The 23,161-nt window shown below is 41.4% G+C and overlaps 1 protein-coding gene across 1 annotated transcript in view; it reads left to right on the top strand.

Moving 5' to 3' along the window:
• BCAS3 (BCAS3 microtubule associated cell migration factor) overlaps positions 1–23,161 on the top strand; it is a 357,048-nt gene that overhangs the window by 105,477 nt on the left and 228,410 nt on the right. Inside the window, 2 exon segments of the mRNA XM_040532922.1 lie at positions 7,190–7,454; positions 14,014–14,025. Coding sequence (XP_040388856.1) covers positions 7,190–7,454; positions 14,014–14,025 — 277 coding nt within the window.

Below are 23,161 nucleotides of genomic sequence, written 5' to 3'. Positions count from 1 at the left end.
ATTTTTTCTAAATTCAGGTGACAGTCTGATTTGGTTTGGGGTTGAGAAAATTCAGCCTGAAAGACGGTTTCTGTCTTTCTGTATTTCTGAAATGCACAGAGCGGTTGAGAAGAGATCTGTAGAGGTTGTCTCCTTTCATGGATGTCAGGATCTTGTCCTCAGCCAAAGCACAATTTGTAGTGAGCATTTGCAGTGAGATGGCCACTCCAACCAGGCAGCATCACTGAAATCATACATTAATGAATGGGATAACAAAGAGACTGTACTTGGATTTTTATAAAAGGAAAAATGAAAATTTGTTTCAATATCGAACGTGGTGTTTGCCCAGACAGTCTATCCCGATAGCTCTAGCCGTGCTATTTGGAACATTTCTGTTGGATGGGGGAGAGAGGGATGAGGCTGCTGTAAGCTTCCCCACAAGATAAGCTTTCTCTGCTCTAAAATGTTGCTCACAGCAGATTGTGCTGCTGTTAAATGTATGATCATATGCACTTTCTGAACTACCTGAGTTCGTCATCCCCTGGAGTGGTGTCCAAAGGCAGCTGCTAGCCGTCTTCTAAATTGTTAGTGATCTTTTTAGGGCTTTACTGCCCCGCAGTCCTCTTGGCATTGGTTTCAGGATGCTGAGGGAGATTTAGGTGCTGTGCTGCGGTAAGTAGGTTTCTTGAGCTTGTTTTCCCCCTGGTTTGAAGTGAAAGGTAAGTAGTAGCACTCTCCCAGACTGTTCACAGCTGGTCTTCATAACATGGTTTTCCTTCTCTCTTTCTGCATGCTTTGAACAATGAAGCAGAGTGTTACTGAGCATTTAAGTGTTGTTATTGCAAATCTATGTTGTATTAGCTGACTTTGAGCAGCAAATACAGGAAGAAGCCTTATCGGTTGAATAAAACATTGGGACTGTGAAGATCACTCAGTTCGTAACTAAGCCACTCGCTTTTTCCTGTGACCAAGATCAAGATGGGTTAAGATGGAAAGTGGACCTCTGTCTCCTAAGGGAATTGTGAGGACAACGGCCTTGAAAGAATGTGAAGTACTCAGATACTTTATTGGTTTGAGTGATGTGAGTCCTAAGGTCACAACTTTCAAGTTACTTTTCTGCAAACACAGTCAGAAGCCACTCTTTCGGTTACACTGAATTAAGATCTTTCAGTCTTTAAGACCTACTTACGCTTTAGAATTTTTTTTTCTTAAGAGAACAAGAACCAGCATGTTTGATGCACTGTGTTACATCACGAAGGCCCACTGCAAGTGCTGGGTGTATTTAACCATGGCAGAGAGAGTACTAAAGCTGTTAGAGATCCATGCTTGCACAGTTCTGCTGCAAAAGGAAAAATGTGTATGTGGCACACCTTTTTGGTTAAGGATATATTTTGTTGCCTTAACAGTTCTTGCATTGTGAGTCAACGCTCTCTGCACTCGTTTTTATCCAAGAGCATTTTATAAAGTTTTTAATGAAGGCATAGCATGTTCTGAGTTGAGGAAGTTCATTTACTTGCAGATGAAAGTTAGTCTGTCACCTGATGATCCTTTCCTTTTGATCTTAAATTGTAAACAGAAAAAAAAATCCTTGAAAACAGCATTATCTCAACCTAGAACAAATAAACGGAACGATAGCATCAGTGGGCTGGTGGCCAGGGTCCTCTGTAATCTTTTACGCTGTCAGACTTTTGTTATTCTGCCTCTCAAACTGCTGTTATAACTGACTTCAGTCAGTATAGGTAAACAGAGGGAATGATAAAAACATTCCAGCATGGGCTGCCCCAGAACACAGGCTGTTTTACACTTTTCTGTGGAACACGTGCATGTTTTCCTGTTGTGATTTCATGGAGATTATTCAAACTTGCATCACGTACTGAGTCCAGGTAGTGAAACACTGGATTGGATAATAAACATTTGATATAAAGCTTCATGGTTAATGGAAATTTCTTTCTGTCTTGTGGCATAGTTATGTAGTCGCAATTACTGAAATAGTCCCTGGAAGAGAGACTTTCTCATTTCTAGGAAAGAATCTGGGGACAGTCTTGGAATAATAAAAATTGATTAAAAGAAGTTGGTCAGTCTTTGATGAAAGCAGACAATAAGAAACTGCTGCAGTTAGAAGTAGCTTAGCTAACTCAGGGAGACAGAACTCAAAGCATGGTGGTGCTTGCAATTTTGGTTATTAATACAGAGCAGCTATTCGGGCTGGAGGACCCTACTTGACTGCCTCAGTGTACCCAGGTTCTGCTGCTGTTTTTATACAGAGTCAAAATCAGTTTTGACTACTCAGGGAGGCAGAGTTAGGTCCTTGTGGGTCTGATAAATCATATTGTGTAGTTCATGATTTTATTATTTTTTCATTTATGTTTGTTGTCGTCATTTCCTTAATTTTCTCAACCAAAAAAAAGTTAAATACAGACCAGTTCTCTAATTTATTTTGACCCTTACCTCCTCAGCACTGCTGCTTTCATGTTGTTTAGCAGTTGTGTTTTTTTTTAAATTGTTCTCTCTGCCATCTTCCTGCACAGCATAATTAAATACTTCAGTCATGTCCTTCAAATAATGGCATGTTTTCTCTGTGACAGTGCATAGTGTGCATGAAACAGGAGTACGATCCTATTGCAGTAGCGCTGGTCATGCTTTATTGTTTTCACTTCAATGTTGAGGTACTATTTAATGCAGTAAAATGTCCAGGAATATACACAGTTACGGGTGTAATTTACCACGCCTGAAAAAGGGGCAGTAGGAAGAAGAGCACTAGGAAGATCAGAATGCATTTTAATCATTGTTTCTTGTAATGAACATGAAAATACATGGTGCAGTGCTGTGAGCTGTGCTCTCTATCGCCTTCTGCACACACATCAGGAGGGGATGCGCCTGGGGAGGACACGAGCAGCAGCACGTCAGTGTGGGGCTTTGCAGCCCCTTCCTTCCCATCACTCGCCTCTGCCCTATAGGTACCGTGATAGCCCAGTACAGCTCCTTCTCCTTTGTAAGAAAACAAGTGATAGCATAAATGTAAGTGTTGTGCAGCAAGTTAGTACAATATTAACTTTCAGAAGCGATGAAATCGAGAGGCAGGGTATGGGCTGCCAGTCATTCCCAGGAGTTGTGGTAAACAAGGTCACTGCCTGTCCTGTGTGATTCCTTGTGTAATCAGCCATACCTCTGACTATCCCATTTTAATCCACTGCTTTTAAAATAAGTTTTCTGTGTGCTGCCCTTGCTTCTGTTTTGTTTTCTCCCAGCTATGGCTTGAACTATTTTTTTTTTTTAATTTTATGATTATATTCTAATTAACTTCATATTCAAATTCGGAGAAGCTGTGAGAATAAAGAATGATAGCAAAAACTTATATAGATTTCCTATGTATAAAAAGTAAATGTATATCGTCTTTGAAGCTTTAGGCTCAGATAATTTCCTCCAGATTTTCATAATATCAGAAATAATGCTTTGGTCTGTACAGTCCTCGAAGCTGCTCTTCAGTTAGAGCAGTTGATACACGACATACCCTTGTAGGAGTCCGTATGTGACATTACCCCACTGTCTCAGTTAGACTCTGAACACAGAAGCTACGTTTTCATGGAGTTTTCTGAAGGATTTTACAAGCACAGGGAGGTAGGCTAATGGAGTTCCAAAGAAGCATTTCCAAGAGGAGGACCAAAGCAGTGTGACTGGGGATTCTTATTTCACATCTGCACTATTTGAAATTCATGGAGCAAGCTGAATACTCCATAAAAGAAGGACAATATTTGTGTACAGCAGGAGTCACAGAATACCTGCTTTGGCCATAGGAGCACTGACGACACGCTCTGTTACAACACTCTGGAGTCATCCAAAGCACGTTCTTTTGGGCCGGTAAAGGCTTTGGTATTCCTAACGTGGACTTTGAGGTACCGGGGTTTTCACTAAAACTTTTGGGTAGTCAAGTAATGTAGATCGAACCTTAAGTAACCAAACAGCTCACAACCTAGGAGGAAGTAGTCATAAAGCTAAGAGAAAGCGCTGGTATTCCCCTCAAAACTATTTGATATTGCAATTTAAAGTATCTTAAATATTCCTGAGTTAAGCAAAATCACAGATCTGTATTTCCTTTTATTGGCACAGACAGATTAAATTTTGAAATACAGACATGAGTATTAAATCTGAGGTTGACCTTGAGCTAAAGAGTAAACTTTACATCATGAGAGATCTAGTGTACTTTGTACTTTATTAACGTATATCTGTAAACACTGTGGGGTCTTGATTGATCTTCGGTATCTAAACATTACATCATAATTAACAACAAATCCAGAAATATATTATAAATACATGAAATAATAGTACATTAACCTAAAGGACAGCAATAAATTGCAACGCTTAGCATAAACTTGAAAACCACTAATGGGCCACTGTGCAGTTTGTTTATACTAGAAGCAGTCAAGAACTCTGCGCAGTGTACAGTAACAGTGTGGTGGATAATAGCAAGTCTGATGTGATAATTTATATTTTCTTTTCATGGACACACACAGCTGATTTTTCAAGTGATTTCTGAGAATGCTGTAGCAAGCATTCTCCTCTCAGCCTGCTCCACTGCTTTCTTCCAGTTCTGCTGAAGAGGAGTTAAGGACTCTTTTGTGTTGCACAGATGGGTTTGTGCTGGTTTTTTTAAACAACATAATCCTAAAGATGCATACTAAAAAACGAGTATTAATGTGGAAACATACATTTCTGTTACGTAGTACAGTGAGATACAATTTTTTTCTCCACCATCTCATGGAAACGTCCTCTAAAATGTTCTACCAAAAACATGAGAGGGCATGGGGTAGACGTGAGTGACAACAGTGATTTGAAGAGTTGGGCGGTGACGTCCATTGAAGTACCGGCGGGCCTCTGTGTGTGTCTGCCCTGTGAAGGCAGCTCCGAGGTGTCAGTTTGCAGGGAGATGGGCAAAGTCCCTTCAGACCACCAGGGTTTCAGGGCAGGAGACTCTCTGGCAAGGAGCATGAAACAATAAAGCGAGATAGAAACAGCTTGTGTTGGAGGCACGGAGCAAGTCAGCAGAGGAAGGAGAAGGGAAGAGAAAAGCTTCTTCCTTGAGGCTGGGATGGACAGTTCGGGAGATCAGGAGGGAAACTGAAAACTCAATCTAAAATGAATACCAAATAGTCGGAAAATAGGGATGTGTTCAGAGGTGTCAGCATGTAAAGACAGATGTGGCCATTCTTGGATGTTACTAGAGATTAAAAATAGGGCCTTAATTAGGGTTGGAAATGCATTCCGGTAGGCTTAATGATTTCATTATATTAATGATCTTTCTATTATAATGGAGAATGGTAATTTGTATACAGTTGGGAGGTTTGATTTTGACTGGTAGAAATCGCCTCTTTAAACTGCAGGTATTTAAACACTCTTGGTGCCATAGTTTTTCTCAGACTCCACGGCTTTGGGGTTTCTTTTTTTGGCTCTCGCTAATCCCCGTGGGGTCTCTAATCCTTTTTGAGCAATCTATTAAGGTGAAACACTTTGTAGGCAAACGAGGAGCTTTAAGTGCTGTGACTTTATGTCAGTAAGAGCAGAATCACTGAAAGTGCCAAACCTGTCAGATTTCAGGGAGATTGTTTAGCCATATCATTAGCAGATCATTTGGATATGTCACCGTAATTGAAAAGAGCAGGTGTGTAGCACTGTTTTTTAGTTTATCTATGTAATGTTGATGAAGCATTTTGTGCAGTGACAGTCTGTCAGCCAAATATCTTGTCACAAGTCACAAGACTTAAATCCTTTTTTTATCTCAAAGGCTTTAGGGCTCAGTTGGAAACTTGCACTTTGATGAATACTTGCTGCTTTTGTCTGGAATAGCTGGAATGCATTTCTGGAATATTTGTCAAGATTTTATCAGTGTTTACTCCAATTTGAGTACCTAGTGTATTGTAAAACTGGCTTCAGTGAAATCTTAAAAGAATTTTATTTAGTTTATGCTGTTTAATAATATAATGAAAACTAATCCTTCATCTATATGTTTGCCGTGTTAAATCCCACTTCTGTATATAGTTCTTTTTAGTCAGCTTTTACCTTTTAAAACATTTTTGGAAGAATTGGTTTAGGATTTTTTTCTATGATAAATCATTTTAACCTAGACTACTTGTTTTCTTGAGTTGTCTGCCAGTATGGGGCTGGAAACAAAGTTTAATCTCGCTTTTAAAGCATTCCTCAAGGAGCAAGAATTTGCTTTCCATCAAAGCGTTACGTAAAGCACACTCAAAAGAGAATGAAGTCCTTCTGGGCTTCATATCTGAGATCCATGCAAGGAGTAACTATAATAGAAGATATTTAACTGTATTTCTGTATTTGCTTCAAGACCAACCATTTTAAGCTACAAGTAATGGTTGTATTTCTCAAGTGGTGGATAAGAACTCGTATGTAGAAGAAGAAATCTAACTAGGCTCTTTCCTGGGACTTTAATAGCTGATTAATGAAGTTTGTTATCTGTAAAATTGAGTGATTTTATATAGAGAAATAGCCGAAGTTACTAAGTTTAATCCTGACAAAATTTTAAACCCAGAAAACCAGAAGCATTACTCACGGGACACCTGGATGGATGGTAGTGTCACTTAGGGACAAACTGAGAGTAGCAGGATTAGAGACCATCAGGGACAGCTTTTGAAAATCCTGGCCATTGATTTGGGGTTGGTTAAGTTACATGATACGTAGGACATGGTTTTTCTGTTAACTTTAAGTACAGTGTTGGGTGCCAGTATTTGTCGAAATCAGGCCCAGGGATGAGATGTCTCTCTTGTTCTCATCCCTCCCTTTTCCCCCTTGTGGGCAGTTTCTAAAAATCAAAATAAGCAAGCAAATAACAAAACATGTAATTGAAATGATTTCCCAACTCTTTTTAGAACTAAATTCTATTTGAAAATTACATCAAGCTATTGTGGCTTTATGTAGTGCTTTGCATCCTGGGATGTTTTGATAAGTTCAGGCCTGTTTAAAAGAAAAAAATCTCAGAATATTTTGAAAAGTGCATAAGGTTTGGAACTGGGTACTGCACTGCAGCAAGGTTCAATCGGTATCTATGAGAAAAAATCAAGTAACTGCCAACACTTAGTCTTTTTATTAACATTTCCAATTAAGATTTGGCTTGTGCTTAAAACATGCTAGTCCATTTCCTTTCTGAGGTGTGTGTGCATGGATGACCACATTTCCATTTCACGTCTCAATTTTCTAGGTACAAGATATCTCCTTCAGCCATGACTGTCGCTGGGTTGTGGTCAGCACGCTGCGGGGCACTTCCCATGTCTTCCCCATCAATCCATACGGCGGACAGCCCTGCGTCCGAACACACATGTCCCCGCGCGTGGTGAACCGCATGAGCCGATTCCAGAAGAGCGCAGGGCTGGAAGAGATCGAGCAAGAGCTGACATCTAAACAAGGAGGACGCTGTAGCCCTGTTCCAGGCCTGTCAAGCAGTCCTTCTGGCTCACCACTCCATGGTAAACCCCCTTTTTCTTTTTCATCTCCCCCCTGCACTGTCAGGAGAACCTTCCCTCTGTGTCATTAATGCCCGTGTCCTCCAAAACGTTTCAGTTCCCTCTGTCTGACACACAAGGGTTCGGTTCCTAAATACCATTGGAGTTGTTGACCTGAAAACCTAGTCTTCCAGCTTCACAGTAAAGTAGTATTTGCTAACAACCTGAAAAACAGAAGCTTTGAATTTACTGCATATTGCAGGAATTGATTTAGTTCATTCTGTTTGCCCATGTAGATAGTGCCACAAAAAACGGAGTTTCATAAAGTGAGGTGCTGCAACTGTTATGCAAAAATACGTGGGGTATGCAGATGTTATAGGAATGAGCCAAGGTATAAATACTTAAGAAAGATAGTTCTAGTTTTGCAACCTACTTAAGTAAACTGTGCTACCACAGATGTGTTAATAATTTCTACTCCAGACTGAAAGTTTGGAGGTCTTCAGGTTTCTTACTGCTCATCTGCGTGGATGATCGTGAAGCACATCTGGATATCTGCAATAAACAGAAATGTGAAAACTAGGGAATATGAAGTAGAGGACATAGATTTTTTGACCACCTTTTTTTTTTTTTTGTCAATGTGACAAATTGATGTATAAACGGAAAAAATCTTTGGAAGCTTAAAAATCTTAAATCCAACTCCTGTGGTGTACATGCTTGGTTTTGCCCTTTTCTTTGATGAAGCCTTAACTGTAAGGCTTGTTTGGATTCAGAATTTACTGCATACTTACCTCTCCTTTCTAATAAGAGTAAGTCACAGCTTCCATCAAAGTGAAAGTTTAAATACCAGTTTGGGATGGCTAGCCACACTTTTCCAGTCTTAAAGTATTAAAAATCACAAGGAACAGTTCCTCTTCCCTAATTATGAGTAGGATTAGAAGTGCTTGCGAAACCCCAATTATGTGCTGTCATAGTCAACGTCTTTACTGCTAGAGATAACCTTTGTGAGATTTCTGAATGAAAGGAACATTTTTATGGCTTGTTGATTATTAAGGGGACCAGAGTTGTCTCTGAAGAAGCCTCTGTGTTTTCTCCTGTGGACATTTCTAAACCAGGTTTTCTGCATAGCTGTTCTGGAGCCACTGGAAGGCACCCAAACTGTTCTCTCTAGTTTCCTCATTGGAGATATTTGTGTACCTACCATTGTAGTTTCCTTTTCTCTCATCATTGTAGAGCAGCTCAGCATGTCATGCTTGAAACAGACTTGGGATTGCAATAAATGTTTACTGCAGCACATCCAATCCCTTCTAACTATTGACATCACATAGAGGAGGGAAGGAACTGTCAATTTGCATAGCTTTCATACAACCAATTCTGTTTTCTGTCAAGGGAAATTGCAGTAAATTGTGGCCTTTACAGTGCTGTTAGATACATTTGACGTTTTGAATAGATTTGACACTTTTTTTTTTCTTTAAGAAGAAACATCAATTTCATTTGCTCTAGGATCCTCAGTGATGGGCAGGTTTGCTGGTGGGAGAAAGACGAGCATGGGCCAGGGTGTTACTGAGGGAAAGGGAGCAGGATGTATGAATGTGTCTCAAGAGCTTTAAGGCTTCAGTTTTCAAATGTATGTCTCGAAATATAATAAATCAGAGTTTTTTCAAGATCACTCTGCAGACATCACTGCTCTATTTAAATAATTAGCTGCGTTTGAAGGCTGCTTATGGAACTGAAAATTAAGGCAGGGAGGTGACTTTGGCTTCCAAAGAACTTGGTGTGGCTTATGTTCATTGCTTTTGCAAAGAGTAGAAGTTGGCTATGTGCTGAGGCTGTTTGGTGGTAACTTGAAAGCCTTCATATGAAAATTTTACATAAGGAAGTTGTGGGAATTGTGTGAAAAATGTTGATGTGAAAAAAAGTGCATGTACATATTTTTATACGTACACACACACACACATATATATGCTGCTGTGGGAATGACAGATCTTGTTGATACTTGGACAGATAAAACAGAGAGAACTTTGTGTCTTTCTTGTAGATCAAGAAAAGTGGTTTTCTTGGTCAGCTGCTACTCTTTTAACACCAGCAGCTCCTGTCCACCTAGCAGGCTTGGCATAAGAGTACGTAATAACTGTAGGATATTATACACATGTTGTTGTTTAAATGAGATAATCCAGAGCACCATGGTGCTTTATATGAAAATAAGAGGTTTTAGACTCAAAGCAAAACAGTTGTGTCTTAAAGGAAAGAAAAAAGAAATGTTTGGATTAAAATAATCCATTTGGTAAAATCATTTCAATAATCTTTTAGTTTACCTAACTGATGGCAGGCAGGATATTGAACCATATTATATGCATTTTATAAAAACCCATTTATCATCCACTTGGAAAAAAAAACAACCGAGTTGCACTGTGGCTTTCAGTGGAGGGATTTTGTGTGTGTGTGTGTGGCAGCTGGATTAGCCAGAGACTCTGGTAATTATTTTAATTTGTGAACTAAGATGGGTTTACAGAGATTGTAACAGGTCCTTATCATATTATAATGTGAAATAATTATTGTTTGGAGGAGTTAGGGCAGTCTGGTGACAGGAGTGCAGACAAGTCCGCAGAACAGTAAAGAGCAGCTTTGGGTTTAATTCTTAGCTTTACTTTTAACTTGATATGTGACCCTTGGTAAATTTTAATTCAGCTGATTTTGTCTATCAGCTTTCTGTTTTGTAACAGAAGAATAATAAACTCTGTGTTCCCTAGGTGTGGAATTATTTAAAGTTTGTAGTTTTCTTCGAGAAAGACTAACAGTTACTTAGTCATCCCCCAGCTGTTTGTAAAGGAAATACTAGCACAGACCCCGTGAGCGTGTCCCGGAGAACACCAGTACTCGGGCACAAACTTGTGATTACTGATGGAGTCAGGAGGCTGTGAAAAACTGGTTCTATTTCTGGAGGATTTTTTAGTGTGGAGTCTTGCCATCATGATTTTCCTCTTAGATCCTTCGCAATCTACAGAAGTGTTCAATAAGCCTTAAACAACAGAAACTGCTGTTAATCTTTCTGCTGTTATTTCGTTTCCATTACAATAGCCTTGCTACAACCTTTGGCCAAAAAAAAGGGACTTCACGAGCAAAATACTGGCTTGTTATCTTCCGTTTTTGATTAGCAATTATACTCCATTGATGTTAACTTGTGATTAGCTTTTGTTCTTGTAAATATTTTCAGAGTTCAGACTTTGTAATATTTTTCTCACTTGTTTTTTTTAACTCCTAGCTTCAAAATGAAACTATTTGCTATGTATATAGTAGCAAAGCAATCTATTTACATTTTGTTCCAAGTCCCCTACAAACTGTTTACCCACACAATGTAAGCCTTTATTGGGGGTGGGGATGATTTCATTTCCAAGTGAATCATAGTTTGGCTTTGTTCTTTTTTAGCAGAACGAAGCAAACTGTTAAATAGGGGATGATAAAGAGGTATTTCCTTGCACCTTTTATAACGAGCACATATTTTGTGTGGGTTATTCTGCCTGATAATCCCGCGAAATTGTATTTTTGTCATTGTGTTGAGTTGCCAGAGTGCATTGTCAGTAATACCTGAGTTATTAGGTTGGGATCGGGCTTTCAGTATTACAAGACTGTTACAACATCAGTTGGTTGTGGGGCTAGACATTAGAATATGGCCTTATGTGACCTTTTAACTTGCATGAAATGAGGATGGTGGTACTCAGCTGCCTCACATGTACATGGTGTGCATTAAATGATAACTGGTTAAAGCAGGACCATGCCCGTAGATTTATCCCGTTATATCTCCAGGATATCTATATGTGAATAGCAAGTAGCATTTAGGCATAAAAATGCAATGCTTTACTTGGAAAACTGAAAGTTCTATAAAACTCTTATTTTCATTCTGCAAATTAAAAATTACAGGTATGCTATTGACATTATGCCTTGCACCACCAGTAAGTTAAAGTCTGTCTAGCTCTATCCAGAGGTTTCTGCTGTTGATTGTAGGATTTTCCATAATCAGAACAAGCTAGTAAGTTGTGCGTACGTTGAACCTTTTGCTACACGTCTAGACCTACTAAAACATTCAATAATAATACAGTATTCTCTGAATTTGTCTTGTCATTTAATTGGGGATTGAAGTATTTATTTGGACGGGACAGTTTTGCCGAAAGACCATTCATAATACACAGTTGTTCTGTTTTAAATTTAATACGTATGCTGAAATACAGTGCATAAATTCAGAATTATGGAAAAACACGCTGCTCTGTATATATTGCATTCAGACTTGGATTTAGCTCTTTAGCAATATTTTAGTGTAGCACACTTTCCACTGGAAAATCTTTTTTAATTTTAAAAATAAAAAAAGTTCTCCTCTCACTTTTCCCTCCTTGCGATCGCAACGTGATTAAAATCCAAGCATAAATCTGGAAGTTCGATAAACATGCGCTCCGCGATGCTTTAAATATTTTCATGTTACTTTTCACTATTTCCCAGAGCGAAACTCCTTTTACTAGAAGAATTCTTATGGGAAAGCGGAGTTGAAAGGACTGACATCATCAGCCCTTCCTGAAAAACAGATTGGTTTCCTTTAAGCAACACTCACTTAAGAAACCACCTATTTAGAGAGAGGCGGACAAAAATAGTTTCAAAGCAAATTAACCGTCTGATAACTCGAAGCACGGCGGGGCAGGCGCGGAGGCTGCTCCAAACGCTGCGGACAGCGCCTCGCCTTCTCCCCCCTCGGCGGGCCCGGCCTCCACCTGCGGCCCCGAGGCCTTTCTCGGTCGGTGCCCGGGGCCGGGCCGGGCCTCGGCTCCCCTGGGCCCGCCGCCGCCCCGCGGTGCCTCAGCGGCTGGGCCCGGGCGGCCTTCCCGGGCCGCTCGGGGCCCGCCGGCAGCCGCTGCCCGCCAGGGGGCGACGCGAGCCCGGCGCTGCGGGCCGGGGCCGGGTGTCTGCGGGCAGCCTCCGCGCTCCTCAGGGCCTCGGGAGGGGTCGCGGTGCCGTGCGAGCGCTGAAGGGGCCCCGCTTGCGGTGCGGTGGGCGCGGGACGCTTGGAGGTGTCCTGGGGATGGGGCTTCGTTGTGGTGGGGCAGGCACGGAGCTGCTCGTAAACCCTGCAAAGGCTCGGGGCGGGGGGCTGCCTGAAACGCCCGCGGTTCCACCGAGTGCGTGCACGCGTTTGGAGGCTCTGTACAGGTTGAAGGCAATTGGTAAAAAATAAACAAGTCACTTGGTGGAAATTTTGTGCTAGCAACTTTCAGAGACCATGACTTCCACCTCTCTGTGCTAAACCTCCTGGCTCTGGGGGGTGCAGGCAGGAGCCTCCCGGAGGCCCGCTCTCACCACAGCCCCAGCCTGCACACAGAGCTGGGCAGAGGTGAGAGCAGCTGGCCCCAAGCACTGGCTGGGTGCTGGCAGCAGCCCGCTGCTTGTAAATGAGCTGTGGCTTTAGCTGCCTTTTTTTTTTTTTTTTTTGTAATGGATGGAGAATCAGTGAAGTGAAACAAGTGGGTGGTATATTTTGGATAGTTTCTGAAGTGGAAGGAAAAGATCCATTCCCTTCAAATAAGTAGGGAAGTAGACTGATAAATTCTGTCACGAGGGAAGTTCGCGTCTGTGAATAAAGTGTTTCAGAAGTGGGCTTTTTTAAACAGTGTTGATCTGAGACTGGGGCAGATGTATATTTGCTTTACGTTTGAAAAAGAAGTTGCAGGTACTCCAGATAAATTGAAAATTGAAAGAGACTGACATCAGAAGGGAATTGCAGTTCTTGACATATGAAGTGTAAAAATATATGACTGAGTGATTTAGCACAGCAAATGCCAAAGCAGTGGTCAAAGCAAACTGTTTCAGAAAGATTGTGGGTAGACAAGCAGAGGGGAAGTAATAGGTAGTACACAGGAGACCGCGATGTCAAAGATGGATCGAGAGGTGAAAGGGAGGTGGAAAGGAGAGAGGAGTTGGATTACCGCAGATGTGAGTGTCCCACTGAAGTTTTCCTGTCAGGATGGATGATTTCAGTCTTGGGAACATCAAGCTGAAGACAATTTCTGTAGGGTCAAGTGTTGTCGGAGGCATGTACTAAGGGAGTCCAAGGAGATGGTAACCAGATTTTTAAGAGTTTCTCCGCAAATGATTTAAAAAAATTACATTTTTGGATTCTATTATTATATCAATTGCTCCACCAATTATTTCCTCCCGGTTTACAGTAAAGCAGTGTTTTTCCATCTGCAAACCTCACCAGTTAACCAGGTGTATAAAAGGCAAGCCAATGTGTTTCCTTCTCATGCATCGTGAGTAATGAAGACATCCTGCAGTTTACGCATCTCTTTGGATGGGGTTTTGCAGCACTTGCCAATTGGAAATTGGTAAATAGCAGTGTTAGTGATGCACCAGCAGGAGTGTGCTCCCCTGCGTTATGGCTTCGCTCTGTGCTTTGTGTGACAGAGGACTGGGTACACTTGTATACATACAGCTGGGCGCCTGCAGAGCTGAACTGTGTTCTAGAGGAGGAATGAATAAAAGCAGAAAGAGTGAACTAATAAGCCTGATGAAAAGAGCTGGTCACTGAAGGACTGATGCAGGAAAGGTTTATTGAATGGTCGCTGGAGAGAGACTTTTTACTCGGGCAGATAATGATAGGACAAGGGGTTTAAGCTAAAATAGGGGATTTAGATTAGATGTTAGGAGGAAATTCTTCACTCAGGGCGGTGAGGCCCTGGCGCACGCTGCCCAGAGGAGCTGTGGGTGCCCCATCCCTGGAAGTGCTCAGGGCCAGGTTTGATGGGGCCCTGGGCAGCCTGGGCTGGTGGGTGACATCCCTGCCCGTGGCAGGGGGTCTGAACTGGGTGGGCTTTAAGGTCCCTCCCAGCCCAAGCCGTTCTGTGGTTCTGTGAACGGTGTTTGCGTCTAAAGCGACAAAAGGAAAAGGGCTGGAAATGGGTCAGGAGAAGAGAGGTCCAGTACAGCGGAGACAGCATGGTCCAGAAACTTGGTGGGTCAAGGAATGTAAGTGGCTTGAGGGAGCTGCAATCAGTGAAATGACAAAAAGCAGCTTTGCCCACCTGATACGAACCTGTAATTTGTTTGATCACAAGGTGGGGAAGTAGAATCTAGAGGTTTTTGAGACCATAATCAGCTAAAGGAGGAGGTTTTAAGCATTGAAGGTGTTACGTGAACAGTAAAGTTTGGAATGAAGGAAGGTGAAACCATGTGAAGCTCTGTGTTAGTAACCAGCAAGGGAAAGGAATGGGAGAGGAGCTGTGGGAATAGTCATTTTATCTGATGGACCTCCTGAGTTTGAGCCCAGACACCTTCGGCTTCCCCTGGCGGTGGGTTCTCCAAGGGCACAGTCACTGGTGCTGTTGAAAGGGAATCCAGGACAGATCCCTTGTGCCTGCAGTCTGGATCAGGTTCCCTGTGTATATGATCGGTGATTGATTATGCAGTAAATGGGTGCTGCTCTTGTTGTCTTTGAGTTTATTATTCTTAAGTAAGGCATTTAAATCAACTGTGCATTTTTGGTAGTCTGAAAAATGTAAACACTTTATGGAAAGAAACGTAAGCATTAAGATTGGAAATAAAATATACTTGTATCTTTTAAAAGGTTTATCTTTACCCTTAAATATGCTGATTTGGCTTATTCTTTTTGCTTAGTCTTCGTGGGCTGTTAAAATCAGTTGCTTTTTCCCATCTCAAGGAAATGCATCTTTGACACTTCTCATGACCTGAGTCACGATGCTGTCACAGAGCCAGAAAACATCCTTAACGGTCATGGGTAAAAGAGCAGAGCTGACGAGGTTGTGTGGTGGGTGGAAGAGGGAGAGAGATTGCTATGGTTTGCTTCAGTTCCTATTCTATGGGTGTTTCAGACAAGCCATTTATTGTAATTATCCATGGATATTATTATGAAGTTCTCATATGCAGTGGTTCTCAAGGCACATTTTTTTTTCACATAACTTGGGATAAATACTGTGCATTCAACCTGGGTTGAATTCGGACATTAAAATATTAGTGCTAATTGTTGCAGCCAGGCAAGGGAAAATAAAGTATGGGTAAAAAGGTGGTGTTCTTTTTTGTTTGTTTGTTTTTTTAAAGATAATAGCCACAGATGTAGTAACATGTAGTTTATCATAAATACTAAATGCTGATAAGCTACATTTGGGCAAAGGGCTGCTATTAAGCTTCCCTATCTCTTCACCCAGCACAGCTGCATGTGGAGGTGTTCTTCAGGAACTCCCAGACTGGTCATTTGCAGTTTCTAACACAAACTGACCAGTTCTTCTGTCTGTGCTGTCTCAATGGAAAAAAAGCTACATTTGTAAAGATCGTTTAATTCTATATCATTTCAAAGAGGAGCCTGAGAGACCCAACTTTTCTAAAGTTCACAGTGCTGAAGTGCCTCAGAGTCACCCCTGAAAGAAGACTTTGAATTCAGAACTGTGTTGATGTGAATCCTGACTGGTAGACGTGGCAAGGAGGAGGAGTGCCTGCTTGTTTTCTTCAGCGTTTCTCGAGCACTTCACCAGCAGACAGTGTTAGTAGAATTCCTGCATACGAGAAATCGAAGTAACAGTGTGACTTCACAGCGCCCAGAACCTGCCTGCATGATAACCTCGTTAGTGGCATGTGAAGTCTAAGCCCACAGAGTCCTTTCCTTGGAAGGTTTCCAAACTCAAGTCCAGTGCTGTGGTAGCTACAGCTGCACGGCTTCTTCTCCAGAGTTGGTTATGGCCACACGTTGGGGAGGGTTTGTAAAACACCCCATAGCTGTGTGCCATCCACAGCCAGGATGGCAGCCCTCTGTACCCCTCTCGGCCTGTGCCCGGCGTTTCCTGGAGATGGCCTAAGAGCAGGAAGGCCAGTTTGGCTCATTTTGCTGGTAACCACCGTCTGGAGCAAGCCAGCTGAAGTGTTAGTGCTGCAGCCTGCTTTATGGCTATGCGAAGCCTGGAGCCAAGTGGCCTGATTGCCAGCTGGCAATCAAGTTCTGTTGTTCTTACTTCAGGGAGCATTTTGCCCATAAATGGTCTTGAGCTTAGCACCAACAATATTTTTAGTTAAATAAATCCCGAAAGATGGTTACGAGGCCAGCCTTGTATGTGTGGTGCTGGTGGAGGGATTGTTTTCTAATGAGGTGCTTGGAGGCACCTTTACCATGCAGGTCTTTGAGCAACTTCAACATAAGAAACCGGTGTCTGTACAAAATGGGGAGGGGAAGTAGCAAGGGAAGAAGCAGACATTTGTTTCAGATTTTCGAGTAGACATTTTTACGCAAGGCAGTTAAGATTATGGATGTCCTCGCAGCTGCTGGGGAGAGGTGGTGTGGGGCCTGGGACACTGTCGCTGTTCTGGTGCAAGTGGCTTCTTCTCCTCTTTGACTCCTCCGGTCCACGCATGCGATGTCTTTTCCATGCAGGAAAAGAAGAAATACACATGGAGGTAGGCAAAAAGTCTAGCCATACATCAGTTAATTGTAGAAGTAAATGACAAGTTCAAATCTCAGATAGAGCTTAAGGTTAGAACCGTGTTTTCATAATCCATTTCTGGACAGTTAACCATAACGGGCAGCAAAGGGGTCATGGCAGGTCCTTCTCCTAACCCTTGCCATGGCCAAGAGGAGATTTCTGAGTATCAGCGGGACACTTTATAACTGAAGGACAAAGTTTCGAAACAGAAGGTAGTCAAAGAAAAGAGAAACTTCAGGCGGAGGAAAGGAATGTTTTGAGCAAATGTTCAGATTTTGAGAGGAAGGCACTGATGAGAAGTTGGAAGGGCTGAAGTTCAAGGAGCTTGGGTGAGAGGGCAGAGGACACTGCCTCATCTGTGTCTGAGCCACTTGGACTGGTGCTTGCATGCCTCAGCAGTGTTCTGACTTCAGCGCTTGCCTGTCACTATCACATGCCCCGCCTGTATGCGAAAAGAAAGTTCTGCTTTCTTAGGGTAATCATGAGATTTAGTGCAGCTGTGTTTCGAAAGGTTCAATATCAAGCAGTTTTCAACATTATGAAAACAAACGGCTGCATTATTTTCTCCCATCAATTTGAATGGAATCAAGTTAATGATAGGTTTTGGACTTGCACCAGTTTAGCTGAGAGAAAAATTTACTCTAAGTAGCTAAATCCTGTGTGCATGCATGCTGTAGCTAATACATAGTATTCATTCTTTAATGGGTTTAATTGTGTTTGAAATATTGACGATATGGGTGTGAAATGAAGCTAATTTTGGTAGGATACAATTCAAGGAAATTGCAATGTAACTTTGATTTAGAAGTGATTGATAAGTAAAATAATTAAAGCTTCCTGACTTCTTCTGGGAGAATGTGTAAAAATGCGTTCGACTGAACGAAACAAAACATTAAAGAAGAAACCCACTTGGGCAGTAGCTAGTGCTGCCACTGAGCGTGCCTCTCTGGACACTGTTGGGTTTGTCTGTCAGGCTCTTCCAAACGACGTCTGCACGCCAGCAATGCTTCCGCAGGGTTCTCTATGCAGGTCACAAGGCAGCGTTTCTCACCAGGGCGCTGCTGTTTCCTCTTCCGACTGTAGCAGATTACAGATTATACTGGAACATGTCTGAGAAAAGGTCAGAAAGGAGGGTGAAAGTCTTGGAACTGCAGCTGGGAAGCTTTCCATTCTCATCCGTGAAACTTCTTGTATCGAATCAAAAGCAAAGCAAAATAAACTACCACATACACGACACTTTGTTTTTCCTGCCATTTTCTGTTTGCCAGTTAGAAAGGATTTTATTTCCCTCGCATTATATGATTAGTGAATGTTTAGTTGAGGAATCTTCAGTGTTGCACTTAAACAGAAGTAATGGCCAAGCACTGCTTGTTTTCTTAGAACTCGGTTTGCACAAGATTGCATAGCCTCAAGTTACTGCATTTTTATTTACCAAATTAAAGATGTTTATATGTAGTGCTAATGTCATTAGTCTACGTGGTACGCTTTGAAATGTAGTCTGTTAAAGACTGTAAGATACAAAAGCTCATCAAGTGGGTTTTGAATTTTAATGACATTGCATTACTGAGCTTTTTGTATTGGAGTAATGGAAGAAAAGAAACAAAAAAAATCAACACAGAATCATTTTACTATGCAGCTGAAAGGTGCTCAATACCACTTTAGTTTTTCATGTAAAGTGTATAGAGAAACTAAAATGCTTCTGATCATTATTTTCCTACCAGAAAACTCTGTCTGGGCCAAGTCCTGTTTGCCTTGCTTACTAACAGGGTGAAAGTTCACCATGCAGGAGTATCTCACAACACTGGAAAGAAGAAAAATACAGTTGAAACTGCCAGGGGAAATTTAGTGGGTAAATTTATTTAATGTCAGTTTGGTGATAAGTTGCTGTTTGCATCCCTTATGTGTTAGGGAGTATAGTTTTGGTTTTAAGCTGAATTATGAATGAAACCTTTCCATCAAATTGGGTGATGCTCCTGCCCGTGTGCAGGGCTGTGGTACAGATGTATTAGAGCTGGGTTTGAATACTTTTTAGTAATTTGGTCACATTAGTGTGGCACCATGAACTGAAGACCACGGCAGAGCTGGCAGTGCAGCTCCATCAACGCAGTTCTTTCAGGAATCAGTGAAGTGTCTTCACACTGCTGCTTGCGTGGTGCCGGAGCCATAGGTACCTGCCGTGCTGCTTTTTGATGTATTTATGTCATCAATAGCTGCAAAAGTTGGGATGTTTCTCCTCCTCTCACCTAAAAGACCATCTCTGATAGCAGTATCCCAAAGTGCTCTGTTGAAATGCTGACCGATTTCAAATCTGGCCTGAATTCACCCAGGCTCTTAGTTGATCAGAGGAGTTTACTGCATTAATTTCTTTCAGTTGATTGAATGCTAAAACGTTAGAAACTAGTAAGTCTAGCGTGTTTACTCTGAAGTGTAGCTTTAGTTTCATATCCAAAAAAACATTTCTAAAACTTAGAAACGTGTGAGTTGATGTGTTTAAATCTCACACTCACGCCTTCAGAGTATATTACAGTTTAACAACAATTGGGGTAATAGCACTCCCCCGTAATCCTAAAGAAAAGCTGGAGCTGTCAACAACCAAATACTGTGGTGGTGAGGGCACCTCGGAGGTGGCCAGGGATGCTTGGTGTCCCTTCACATCGGTCGCGGTGCCGTGAGGGCAGAGGCACCAGGCTGAGGCGCGGCGGCGAGGCCGTGCGCCGGGCAAGGCCTTACCTGGGAGCTCCCACTGATGTCTTTTCCACAGATGTCCAGCTTTGTCACAGACCAGTAAATCTTGTGAAGTTTATTTTCCTTAGAGCATCTGTGTTTTATAATGGTGCTTTTAATTTGTTTTTTCTCTGTCTGCTGGGATTTCTTTTGTCCGGCACTTTCAGGCCTCCCTTTTTTTGCTGGTGGAAGCGAGCCTGTTAATGATGGCTGGCTGGGGAATACAGCCCCGCGCGGCTGACAGGGCCGCCTGCGCCCTGCCTGCAACAACAAAGCCCATTGTTGTTTGCTTTCTTCACTTCTGTCCTCAAGTTAATCCATTTTCCCTTTGAGTATTTGTGGAATAAAATATCTGGAAAAGCGTGCCTCAGGTTTTGGAGGGATGGTGTATTCGTTGCGTGGTTTCAGCAAACAGGTACGAGGACGGAGCTCATTGATTCTGTTTTCCGTGCCTCAGCAGGCAAAGTTTATCCAGTCTAATGCTGCACTTGTAAATAAATCTCTGCTTTCAGATACCAGAGCCACAACATCCTCAGCTCTTTGCAAGTTGTGTGCTTGATCTCTGCCTGCCAATCGCGTAGTAAAATTAATAAGACATTTGCCAACAGCTTAAATTGAGACATATTTTTTTGCGCTGGATGTCTAAAAGGCTGAATTAGGATTTACTGTAGGAGTTTTAGATTTGGGTTTAACTATGATCAGAATTGTGACCTTAAGTCTGTAATATTTGAGTGTAAATCATGCAAGCGCTTCTTTCTTGGGGCATTCCGAGCTGTGGCCCAAGCTGCGATGGAGTATAGGCAAGTGCTTGTAAATGGGGAAAATAAACCTTAGCCTGAACTGGCCGTGATGTATTCCTTGCACAGCTATTGAACTGCTGTCTGAAAACCTCTTTCATGGCAGCTTCTGGAAAGACAAGTGCTTGACCAAAAGGACTCACCTTGGTGTCCTCAAGGCTGCTAATATCATGGTCTGGCCGATTACCAAGGAAAGGTCCTCGTTGCTACGCATGCTCTGCTGAAAACGTTCTCGCTGATTCTTGTGAGGGTACGTTTGCCATGAAACTGTGCTGCTGGTGTTTAATTTTCTCCATATCACTTGGAATAGAAAGTATTCCTTGCATAGTCAATATGGTGTGATTTATGTTTAACTTGCAGTATATACAACCAAGTTAGCATTTAAAGTTAAATTGTCAGTGCTGAATGAAGCTAATCCATTGAAGTTATAATTCTGGGGCTTTATTCTTTACTAATAAACACATTTCCTTATAAGAATTAGTATACTGTCCACATGTGGCAAGGTAATTTGAGTACAGGATTCTGCTCTATGAAAAATATTTGATGTTTCTAAAGGACTTCAGCTTATTTGCTGTCTCCTTTGACAGTGAATCAACAACTGCTTGAACTGTAGAAATAATGTTGATGCTTGACTGCATTCTTTGTGCTTTTCTGGCCTGATCCTGCAGTCCTGCGCACACAGAACTCCCATTTACTGCAAGAGAGGTTTCCCACTTCTGAGGGCTGCAGGAATGGAGGGTGGCTTTAGTGAATTTCAGGATGGGTACAATAGCACAATGTAAAATGATGGGATTTTTAAAGGACTAATTAAATACAATGTGTGACACTGTTCAGGCTCCAATGTTCAGACTACAACATGGCTTCTGCTGAATGTTCAGTAAAGTAACAGTCCTAGTCATAGAGTGCATTTACTGGATCCCCAAGGCTATGCAGTTCAGAAGACAAGGATGTATCTGATAGGTCTGAGGCAACATACAATGAAGATGTAACAGCACAGAACATTTCCATCATAAAATAGCTAAAAATAATTCAGTGAAAATAAAAGCACATTATTTTTACTTTTTCTGTTAAGCCTGATTTTCTTTAACCTTCTTTCTGTGTTTCTGTTCCATCTTAACATCATTGCAGTCAGATTTTCAAAAAATCTGACTTCGCTGTCAGAAATAATTTCTCTCCTTTCTGTAGCATTCCAACTTTGAATTTTTGATTTGTATCACTGTTAATTACATTTATTTGCAATTAGGCAACTAAATGTTGCTGCAGAAATCATGGATTGGCAAGCAATAGTTAATAGTTACTAATAGTTAGGTATTTGCAGTTTTTCCATTTGTCATCGCTGAATTTATTTTTATCATGTTTGTTCTGTGAAGTGCTGAGCATTATGAGCTCTGCTTTAATTGATTTTCTTACTGAAGTCTGTAAACATCAGATTAAGCTATGCATTTAAACCTGAATTGTTTGAACTCAGAATGTTCATTCCTTTGAAGAATTTTACATTTTGTTCCCATTCAGCATCTTTTACACATTTTCAGTGCTCTCTGGATGCTTTCATAGTTCTTTTTTTTTTTCTTTGTTTTCTCATGTGTGAGCCTATAAATGTGTAGGATGTTATTACTACAATTTGTATTTTTAAAAACTCTTAAGTTTTTAAATTTAGGAATTTAAACTTAATCCTGACGTTTTCTGAGTATCCTCAACTGCCTTGGCATTCATCAGCTTGTGTGGAAATAAACCCATCCTCGTGTAGGAAGGACGTCTGTAAATGCCTCACTTTGCTGCGTGCAAATACCCTATTGAATCAGCTGGCAATTTTGCATATGGAAAAACTGCATGATGTGGGGAGCAGAGGGCACTGGGTAATTAACTGCGCCTTAGGGTGAGAGAGAAGACTGTGCCGACACAGTCACTCGGTTCAGTAGTAATTAGTCGTTATAACAAGTAAAAGAAAAATTACAGACGTTTGGAGCCCCGGCTGTAGATGAGCTCTCTGTGTGCTGTGTTGCTTGCAGTTGCTTATGGTGATTACAGGGGAGAGAAACGCTTCGAGAGAGGCCTTGATTACATGCAACAGTAACTAATTAGACAATAAAGCAGCTAACTATTCGTACTCTTTTCTACAAGAACCAAGAATGCATTATGAAACTAATCTTTAAAAAATTAATGCATCTCAGTCTTAATTTAAAACTGAGTGTTTTATTTTTTTTCCCCTTTCCTGTTCCTTTTTATTCCAAGTTGGTCCAGGAAAATTGCTATTAATGAAATCTGCTCTCTGAGACTTCAGTCGGCTTGTTATTCATTAAAGCCTTGCTATTTCTCCTAAAATGTATTGACCAATGCTCAGGGCAGATACTTAACACAAAATACACTTTGTAATTTCATCATTTTTGTTATTGTGCTTTTTTAAGATGCAGAGGTCTATGGACTTTGTAGAAAAACAAATAAAACCCTAAGCTTACAGTTACATAGTATTAAAAGAAGGGTAAAGGAAGCATTGAGTGTCTTTAGGATGATGAGACATTCATTAAGATTTTTCCGCCTTCCTTTTCCTATTTTCAATCCATCTGAAGTACCATTAAAGCTTTTCAGGCAGCTTCCTGTGAGAAACCCTCTTCTGTGCTGTTTTTCTTCCTTGAAAAAAGGTGGCTGCTCTTCAGTCAGATTGTATGGATTTGGCCTGGGATTTGTATAATATCTATGTAGAATGCATCAGTTGTTTAGGAACCTAATTCCCAATATGGCTCCCTTTTGATTA

Source organism: Cygnus olor, chromosome 20 (genome assembly GCF_009769625.2).
Source record: "Cygnus olor isolate bCygOlo1 chromosome 20, bCygOlo1.pri.v2, whole genome shotgun sequence".
Taxonomy (NCBI): Eukaryota; Metazoa; Chordata; class Aves; order Anseriformes; family Anatidae; genus Cygnus; species Cygnus olor.
Note: the sequence above shows the minus strand (reverse complement) of the source record. Positions and strands in the feature narration are given on the sequence as shown.